This window comes from Capra hircus, chromosome 11 (assembly GCF_001704415.2).
Source record: "Capra hircus breed San Clemente chromosome 11, ASM170441v1, whole genome shotgun sequence".
Classification (NCBI taxonomy): domain Eukaryota; kingdom Metazoa; phylum Chordata; class Mammalia; order Artiodactyla; family Bovidae; genus Capra; species Capra hircus.
Window position 1 is genome coordinate 98729786 of NC_030818.1, and position 10446 is coordinate 98740231.

At 45.7% G+C, this 10446-nt stretch overlaps 1 protein-coding gene across 1 annotated transcript; it reads left to right on the plus strand.

The window, feature by feature from the left end:
• Positions 2496 to 9826, plus strand: SET (SET nuclear proto-oncogene). Its single transcript, XM_018055907.1, has 8 exons — positions 2496 to 2983; positions 4400 to 4457; positions 5095 to 5237; positions 5570 to 5673; positions 5774 to 5887; positions 6442 to 6612; positions 6708 to 6854; positions 8037 to 9826. Exons 1-8 carry the CDS (start codon positions 2911 to 2913, stop codon positions 8058 to 8060), a joined length of 834 nt encoding a protein of 277 aa, XP_017911396.1. The 5' UTR covers positions 2496 to 2910; the 3' UTR covers positions 8061 to 9826.

Sequence of the window (10446 nt, forward strand, 5' to 3'; positions counted from 1 at the left end):
ACTCCTAATGGTGGAGGCCGAGACCACGGAGAGTAATTCACAGTGGGTGAATTATCTCTCGGTGCGTCCATGCCACTCCCTTGTTTACTGAAGCTCTTGCCCGTTTTTGCTTTCTCTTTCTCTTCTACTTCCTAGTGTGTGCTCTTTGAATTCATCTTGAGGAGTGCTGTGGGAAAGGTCAGGAAGAACGGGATGGTCCTAAGGGCTGAGATGGAAGCCTTGAAAGCCCATTGCCGATCAGAAAGCTTTGGAAGGCTCCCTGGAGCCACTCCCCACACAGGAGAGACACCAGTAGATCTGGTACTCAGGAGATGCTCTGGGTCACGGGTACCAAGCAGTGAGAGCAGGCTTAATGTATGGAAGCAGTAGCCTTTAGCATGGTGTTTTTCAGATCTTTTCATCCCACTTGTGGGTTATGAGATCATTTTAGTTGATAGTGACCTGCATTTAAAGAAAATAAAATAGATTAAAAGAGTCATCACACTCAGTGAGGGTAAGCATTGTTTTGTCTGTAGGTGTGTTTGTGTGTGTGCACGTGTGCGCATGCACACATGCATGCTCAGTTGTGTCCAAATCTTTGCAGCCCCTTAGACTGTAGCCTGCCAGGCTCCTCGGTTCATTGCATTTCCCGGGCAAGAATACTGGAGTGGGTTGCCATTTCCTTCTTCAGGGAATATTCCTGACCCAGGGATTGAACCCATGTCTCCTGCTTGGCAGGTGGATTCTTTACCACTGAGCCACCTGGGAAAGCCCACCTCTTACTGTAGTTTGTGTCAAAAACTCTGTCCTTAGGGCAGGGGTTTTGTTCATTAGCCTTGGTTCTGCCACATGTATCAAAAAAGCTGAGTTCACCCGTGAAATGAGGATATTAATACCTATCTTGTATTTTGTGAGGATTAAAAAAGAAGGAAATGCATATACTTATTACAGTCTCTGGTCCATGCTACATGCTTCAGCAGTGCACTGGAGCCTGGTATTTCTTTCCAGCTCTATTCAGTGGCATCAAAGTGGTAGCAGGAAATTTGCCTTGGTGAAAGTATTTATACACTGCTGATGTCAGCCAATGCTACAATCAGAGTTTTTTGGTGTGTTTTTTTTCTCTTCTGGGAGCTGCCTGTCAAAGTTCCCCATCTTCTTATTGGTGTTAATAATTCTTCCCTTAAAAAGCGTCCAGCTGGGACAGGTATGGATTGAGCTAATTCAGAATAATAGGGTTTGGAGGAAAGAGATTTCTCCTAATTTCTGGGTTTTTGGGGAAAGTCCCAAGAAGACATCTGTTTTCTCTACCCATGGATGGTCCGCCATTTAACATTTATCAGTCACCCACCAATAGATGAGCTTGAACATTAAAGACACTGCTCAAGCTTTAAGAGCTGATAGTAAAATGTGACTCCTGGGAGGCAAATAACCCAACCCTTGGTTTTGGTTACAAATACCCAGAGATTTCAGGCCTTCTGCGGTCCATGTCTTGGGGCTCTGCTGGACAGAGTAAAGCCTTGAGTAGTTCATGTATGTTACTTGGAAAGCACATAGTTGAAATAGAAGTGCCTTGGCCTTCGTGTTTCAGGGCTTGACCTCTAAAGCAGGCCTTATTGATCCTCTCTGACACAGTGAAATTAAATTTAAAATCAACACTTTCGACCCCATCTTCCAGTTGTTATGCCTCAATGAGACGCGGGCGCATTTAGCTGGGATTTGCGCTTAGCGCTGTCCGGTTTCTCGTAAGCTCTGTGAATTGCCTACTGAATTGGGCTAAAAGGACCCAGAGATGAATGTGGCCACTCCATGCCTTCGGAGGACTTCCACTTTGTTTGTCTTCTGTGAAGTTTATAATTTCCTAGCAGAAATAGGTTATTCATAGAGGGCAAACGACTTGTTCAGGTGTACACAGCCTGCTAGGCAGAGCTGAGACTAAGAACAAGGAAAGGGCCCTGTGCCCTGTGGACTGGGCAGCTTCAGGCTCTGTCAATGGCAAGCCTGAGTCTGAAGGCAGCTTCCCCGTCTCGTAACTAGGATGGAGGTGCCGCCTTGCTTCACCCGGGAAAAGGGGCGCCCCAGTGAACCCGGGGTTGATATATTTCTGGGCCAGATATTCTGAAGCAAGGGTACTCCGAGGCCTGCCCTTTTTTGGTGGGGGCGTCTGCGGACACTCCTCTCCCCGCGTACCCCCGGCGGAGGAGGAAAGACGCTTCAGCCACCACGCGACGGCAACCGCCCGGGAGCCTGCGCGCAGCCTGGCGAGGCCCCGCCCCTCGGGCCGCCGCGCGCCCGTAGCGCGCAAATGTCCCGGGTCGGGCTGGAGAAGGGGAAAGCGGGGGAGGGGAGCGCGGCGCAGGGGGGCCGGGCCCCGTACGTCGCGGCGTTCCTTCCTCCCGCCTCTTCGCCAAGCCCTGTGTCTCCTCGCCGCCGCTCCGCCCCTCTGGGTCCCGGCGCCCTCAGCCAATGACGAGGCGGCGCGAGCCTCTTCGGCCGGGGGCGGGGCGTGCGCGCGAGGCCTGGCGCGCCTGCGCCCTGCCGCCCGCCCCTCGCCGTGAGGAGGAGGAGGTGGAGGAGGAGGCGGCTCGGGGAGATCGAGCAGCGAGCTGGAGCGCGGAGCGTGAGTGAGGGAGCCTAGCCGCCTGCCCGCCCGCCCGCCACCGCCGCCGCCTCTCCTTCGTAAGCAGGAGCCCGGGCCGGGGCCCGGCACGCCGCCCGCCCCCCACCACAGCCCCTCCCTCGTCGTCAGGCCGCGAGGGCAGCGCGCGCGAGCCCAGGGGGAGGGACAGCGAGCGAGCGAAAGAGCGCCGGGAGGAGGCGGCCGGACCGAGCGAGCGCCCGCGCGTGTGGCGTGAGGGGAAGCCGCTGCCCGCCCCCCCTTCGCCTTCCCTTCTTTCCCCCTCCCCGCTCCCCCCCCGACCGCGGAGCAGCACCATGTCGGCGCCGGCGGCCAAAGTCAGTAAAAAGGAGCTCAACTCCAACCACGACGGGGCCGACGAGACCTCAGGTGAGGAGCAGGCGAGGCGGGGGCCGGCCCGCGCCGCCATCTTCGCCGTCCGCCCGGCCGCAGGCCGCCGGCGGGGCCCGGGGCGCGCGGGGCGGGGGGTGGGGGGGGCCCAGCCGGGCGGACGGGCCGGCGCGCGCCTCGGCGCCCTTTTTTTTTTTTTATTTTGTGCGCGCGAGGCCCGGGGCCGGGTGGCGCCGCGGCGGCGAACGGCGCTGCGAGGCGGGGGCGCTGCGGCCTGCTCGGCGCGGGCGGAGGAGACCCCCCCTTCCTCTCCCCCCCCTCCCTCGCTCTCCTCCCCCTCCCTCCCTCCCGAGAAGCCTCTCTTTATTGTGCTCCGCCATGATGCCTCGCTCCCATCAGCCGCCGCCGCCGCCGCCACATGGTGCGGCCGGACGCGGCCCCGCGCCCGGGCCTTCGCGCGGCTATCCCCCGCCACCCGGCCGGCCCCTCCGCGCCCGGCCCCGCGGGCGGCGCCCCCCGCACCCCCATCCCGGAGGCCGGCCCTGGCGCGGCCCTCGGCCTCGAGCTGGGGCGGGGTAGGGGCGCGGGGAAGCACGCGGCCGGCGGCATCGCGGACCCGGGGCCGCTCGGAGGATGCTCTGGCCGGCCTCGGGCTGTCCCCCACGTGGGGTGGCCAACCCCGTGGCGGCAGCGCGCTGAGAAACCCGGCGCGGCGGCCCTGGGGTGTCGGAGGAGGGTCTTTACAATGGCTCGTTGGCAAAACGTCCTGGCCTTGTCCGTGAAGGCTTTTCTCGGCAGGGGGGCTACACCAACCCGTGCTGGTTGCCGGAAATGAACCGCGCGATCCGGCCCCTTCACGCCCACTTAGCTTTGTAGGTTTTGCGGTCTTCACCCGACAAAAGGGCACCTTTCCCTTAGCACACCCCCCACCTCCTACTTTGCTTCTCTCGGTTCTTTGGCTCAGTTTCTGACTGCATGCTTGCTCGTTCATGTGGGGCTGCCTCTGAGATCAGCCCGCCTGAAAATTGGGTTGGAAGGTAAATTGGAGTGTTTACAGTGTTGGGGTAGTTTTAAGGCCTTCCCCGTCTTGTAGGCATGTCTGATGTCTTAACAGTGGTCGATGTTGAGCAATATTTTCAATATTATAAAAGATGCTTCCAACATGGAGATAGGTGGTGTCCTAATTTTTGATATTGTTGTGGGTTTCCGTATTCTAGCTACTCTTCCGTAGTCTTAACAGCATGATTTGTGAGCACTCTTCTAATTGAAAAGTAGTTTGTCAACTGCACGCATGAACACGTGGAGAGCATGCCTTGTAGTAGTAGGCAGGTTTTTTTTTAAAGAGCTTTATTGATATAATTCACGTCACAGACTGTTAACATCAAGAAGGAAAACTAGTTAAATTTAATCTTCAAATTTAGTATTGAGTCTTCTTCATGCACCTTTTTCTTGCAGAAAAAGAACAGCAAGAAGCAATTGAACATATTGATGAAGTACAAAATGAAATAGACAGGTAAAATTTTTCTCAGTTTACTTTGAAGTTTCTGACCTGATTATGTTTTGGTAATCATTGAAACTATGGCCAAGTAAATCTGTATCTACTGGCTAAGTGGAGATGACTATAACTTGGAAATGTTAGGATTCAGTGTTATTTTTTCTGTGATATATTTGTAGGTCACCAAAAAGTTGCTAATGAAAGTACATTGACCTTGTATAAAGATTGGGATTCCTTTCATAGGGTGAGGAATTGTTGCAGTGTGTGGACTTCTGATAGTGTAGTATTACAGCGTTAGTGTTGCTCTGACTTGCCTAATAACTTTGTTACGTGATTGGCAGCTTTTTCTTCTTGAGAGAAACAATTGAGGTTAGCCTAGTAATGGAGTTAGATAAAGTATAAAATGTTACCAAAATGCTGTTTTGGCACTTTAATAAGAACTGTCAGTTATTGAGTGCCTGTTGGCAAAGCTGATTAGATTGCCATCTCAATTTTGAGTTGAGTCTCTGACTGCAAAAATTTAGGTGATTTGGTTATTACAAGTAGGTACTTTGCATTGTTCTAAGGCTAACCAAGAGTCAATAATTTTAATCTCAGCTGTTTTTGTATTTGTTAAGTACCATCGTTGGTCAATGTGTCTCTTCATTTGCTTCAGACTTAATGAACAAGCCAGTGAGGAGATTTTGAAAGTAGAACAGAAATATAACAAACTCCGCCAACCATTTTTTCAGAAGAGGTCAGAATTGATCGCCAAAATCCCAAATTTTTGGGTAACAACATTTGTTAACCATCCACAAGGTATGTGATAGCAGGGCATTATTGAAGGATATGGGATGTCCACTTGTTGTAAAGGGGAGGGATCTTGGTTGAGGACTTGATTCTGCATGTTGGTTACCTCCAGAGGTTCAAACAAGGAGAGAGGCTTGCAGTTAATGCCTTCTGTTTAGAAGAGAGCACATGCTAATGTACAGTTGTGTTTAATTACTTGATAAAAGATGATGGTAGCTCTGACTCTGAGCCATTTGGTTATTCAGTTAATAGTGGATTTATGAAACCAAATTTGGTCAAGTCTTAAAAGGGATCACTGAGTTGTATGTTTGTATAATCACTTGGTCTCCTTGCGGGTCTAGTGTCTGCACTGCTTGGGGAGGAGGATGAAGAGGCGCTGCATTATTTGACAAGAGTTGAAGTGACAGAATTTGAAGACATTAAATCAGGTTACAGAATAGATTTTGTAAGTATCTGTAACTCATTTGTCACTATGGAAATTAACTTGAGCTTTGCTTAGAAGGGCTATTTGTATTGACTTCTGATTCTCTTATTGTTTATTGTAGTATTTTGATGAAAACCCTTACTTCGAAAATAAAATTCTCTCCAAAGAATTTCATCTGAATGAGAGTGGTGATCCATCTTCAAAGTCCACTGAAATCAAATGGAAATCTGGAAAGGTATTTGAGGACTTGTGCATTAATATTTTGTATTGTTTGATTTAGTTGAACCATTTAACTAATTCTTGGTGTTTTGGTGATGTGTTAAATACAGATCCTTAAAAAAGATTTGTGTTAAAGCCAAATACAATAGTTTATGGAGCAAGTTTTTGTAGATATGGACTTAAATCATTTTGAATTTTACATTGGTGGCTTTGTTTCCGAAAACCTATTTCTGTCTGCATTTAAGTAGTAAACATAAATATTTTAAATTATACTGTCTCGAGATACTGGTTGTTGAAGTAGAACTAATTTTATATGTATTAAAAAACCAAATCTAGACAGTAACTTTCAAGAAAAGGTGGCATACAAATTTGATAGCATTCTTTGCAGACATAAAATCCTAAGGTTTCTTCTCTTTTTTAACTGTACTTTTTATAATTTCAGATAAGAATAATAGTGTGAATCATAGAATGTCCAGATTTTGCTCTGCTTTTGGGTTAAAAACCTTATTTAAGATGTAGAGACGAGGTGTAGAGAGCCTATATATCATAACTTCTTCCATCTTCATTTAGGATTTGACGAAACGATCAAGTCAAACACAGAATAAAGCCAGCAGGAAGAGACAGCATGAGGAACCAGAAAGCTTCTTCACCTGGTTTACTGATCATTCTGATGCAGGTGCAGATGAGTTAGGAGAGGTCATCAAAGATGATATTTGGCCAAATCCATTACAGTACTACTTGGTGAGTTGAGAATGTTCTTTTATTTAAGGTTGTACTTGTTCCATTTGTTTGAAAGTGAGTTTTTAAGGTAACCTTCGGTCTTGGTTTTTCTCTAGGTTCCTGACATGGATGATGAGGAAGGGGAAGGAGAAGAGGATGACGACGATGACGAAGAGGAAGAAGGATTGGAAGATATTGATGAAGAAGGGGATGAGGATGAAGGTGAAGAAGATGAAGATGATGATGAGGGGGAGGAAGGAGAGGTAAAAAGATTTGGTTAAGTCCAAACAGATAATCAAAAAATTCACCGTGTTACTTTTGAGATTACGTATATTGTACTAGTTGTGGGAAGATTTGTAGAAAGGATAGGCTGTTTTGTCCAGGATTTAAGGAAATTTTGATAAGTTTATTATATCATTGATTTAATTAGTTTTACTTTTATGGTTAGTTTTTATGGCTAGTCAGTTATGTCATTCCCTAGCCAGTACTCAGTGTAAGCACTGTGGACATTGCAACTGCCCAAATTCTGACAAATCTCCCAAATAACAAAAATAGGCATGTTTTGGACAAGCTGTTATAAAATTCTTTGAGTCAGATTGAGGTAGATTAGGTTTTGGTTTGATTACTTGGTCTGAAAGATGTCTGATTTGATTAGTACTGGAAGTTAATACATCTGAAACATCACCAGGTCTTTCAAGAATCAGATTGGGGAATTCTCTGGGCCAGTGGGTAGGATTCAGCCCTCTCACTGCTAGGGTGCGGGTTTGATCCCTGGTCAAGAAACAGATCCTGTGAGCTACGTGGCCTGAGGGGGAAAAAGTAGTTGCTGCAGACTGGTGTATAGTTGGCCCTTCATATCAGTTGTATCTGTCCCTTCCTGTTCTTCAGATTGAACCAACAGCTGACTCTTTTCTTTTAATTCTCAAAAGTTCCCAAAAGCAGAACTTGAATTTGCTGAGTGTTAGCAACTATTTACATTGTATTCACAACTATTTACAATGTACTGTTATAACTAATCTGGGATAATTTAAAGTAAATGGGAGAATGTGAGTAGGTTGCATGAAAGTACTATGTTCTTTTTATTTAAGGGACTTGAGCATTCAGAGGGTTGTGTTCTGTTTTGTTTTGAAAATTTGTATTGGCTGTGCTGAGCTGTATGTGGGATCTGAGCTCCCCAACTAGGGATTGAACCTCTGCTTCTTGCAGTGGAAGCATGGAGTCTTAACCAACTACCAGGGAAGTATCCCTGAGGATTTTTGTCTGTGGAGGAGGTTCTGAACCATCCCTCACGCATACCAAGGGACCACTGTGGGGGTTCATAAAATTCATTTCTGCTGGCATTTCATTATGTTCTGTGGGGTCCATCATGGTCCATATGAATATTGGGGACTGACCTTAGAATTAATCCTAAAGATTAACTAACTGCCTGCTTTTTTTTCTTACAGGAAGATGAAGGAGAAGATGACTAATGGAACACTGATGGATTCCAACCATTTTTAATTTTCTCCAGTCCCTGGGAGCAAGTTGCAGTCTTTATTTTTTTTTTTTTTTCCTCCTCTTGTGCTCAGTCGCCCTGTTTTTGAGGTCTTTTTTCTCCTTTATACCATGGTTCACAACTTATTGGGGGGGGGGAAATACCTTGAGCAGAATTCAGTGGGACAAGAATCTCTACCCCTTTCTGTTCCAAATTCATTTTTATCCCTTCCTGTCTCAACAAAAACTATGGAATCAACACCACCATGCTCTGTGGGAAAAAAAGAAAAACCTTCTGCTCCCTTAGCTCTGCTGGAAGCTGGAGGGTGCTAGGCCCCTGTGTAGTAGTGCATAGAATTCTAGCTTTTTTCCTCCTTTCTCTGTATATTGGGCTCAGAGATTACACTGTGTCTCTATGTGAATATGGACAGTTAGCATTTACCAACATGTATCTGTCTACTTTCTCTTGTTTAAAAAAAAAAAAAAACTTAAAAAAATGGGGTTATAGAAGGTCAGCAAAGGGTGGGTTTGAGATGTTTGGGTGGGTTAAGTGGGCATTTTGACAACATGGCTTCTCCTTTGGCATGTTTAATTGTGATGTTTAACGGACATCCTTGCAGTTTAAGATGACACTTTTAAAATAAAATTCTCTCCTAATGATGACTTGAGCCCTGCCACTCGATGGGAGAATCAGCAGAACCTGTAGGATCTTATTTGCAATTGACATTCTCTATTGTAATTTTGTTCCTGTTTATTTTTAAATTTTTCTTTTTGTTTCACTGGAAAGGAAAGATGATGCTCAGTTTTAAACGTTAAAAGTGTACAAGTTGCTTTGTTACAATAAAACTAAATGTGTACACAAAGGATTTGATGCTTTTCTCTCAGATAAACTTAATATGACTTTCCAAGTTTGACTTGTGTAACGTTATTGTCAAACTTTTTGTCACCCTATCTTCGTATTTTTTGATAACGCACTTTGCAGGATGACCTCAGGGCTATATTGATTGAGTAAAGGGATTTGAATCAATGTATTAATGTCTCCATAGCTGGGAACCCATCATGGGTACAATTTGCCATTAGTTTCTGAAATTTTTCACATCATTGGGGATACCAGATTGCTGAAAACTCTGAATGTGTTGTACCTTTGGTTTGTATCTCAAATCATCATTTCAAAATACGGGCTTTTATTTACTTAGATATTAATAGTGCCTGCCACCACCATCAGACAGATCTGGTGCTCCTCTGCCGAGTTAACACAGGGCAATTGTTTGCATGTCTTCACTGGCACTGTAAGATGTGGCCAAGAAGACAGGCTTTCAGAGTAAAAAGTCCGTGTTGGTGGTAAGAAACTCAGGTTAGGAGTACTTTTATCTCAAAGTACCAGCTTTTTAGCATATAGCTCTCCAGTGAGACCTGTCTGTCTGAATCCGAAGGAGGTGATGGACTGCTCTGCTAAATGCCATTGTGCATAAATCACATTTTGAGAAGCTACCTAATGCATAAGCTTTTTAATGCTGTAAAATATAGTAGCTAAAATTAAATGCCACTTAGCTTTTTCAGAGATGAATTAATGGACAGCCGGGTCAAATTCAAAGCTTTTTGATGTATAAAACTTTATAAATGGAACTACTCCATCAGTAGGCAAAGTGTAACAAAAACCTGTCTAGATGGATAGCGTGTAATTTCTGCACAGGTTTCTGTAGCAAATACATCACTGTATACCGGTCAGGAATCTTGCTCCAATAAAGGAACATAAAGATTTTTTTTGACTGGGGTCATTCTCCTTGTTTCATAGAGAAATGTTACTACTTAATTTTGGATTTAGATGATAAGCTAGTTTTTCTGCTTTGTTTTTATTTGTGTTCATTGTGACTGGGAAATTTGGAGAACTGCCCCTTCAAGTGGTTCAGTAGGTATAGCATAGGTCCATACAACTACATGGAAAGGTATGTTTGGAAGTTGTGAACAAATGAACTTATTTGAAATGTCAGTTCCTGAGGGGATTCAGTCTTCAATTTTGAGGTCTCAACATTTGAAGGGCTTTTTGCTAGAGAAAAGAAAATAGTCACTTGAAACAATATTCATGAAGTAGTAACTGATTTATGTTTCACAAAGTGACAACCATTTGTTTTTTGTATGCTCGTGCTGTTTCTGGGGGATGTGCTCAAAAGATAGGACCCCTTAAAGGGAATTTCATCCCAATTATACTGAGACTACCCTTTAGATTCCCTTATTCCCAATGAAGGAGTACTAGGCTGTGAGAAGGCAGAAGGGGCAGACTTAGTTTACTGGAAAAACTAAGGCTACAAAGTAGTCTGCATTGTTCCCAACTGCAAGAAGAGTTTTTGGGCAGGCCCTTGGGTATGTTTCTAAAACTACCAG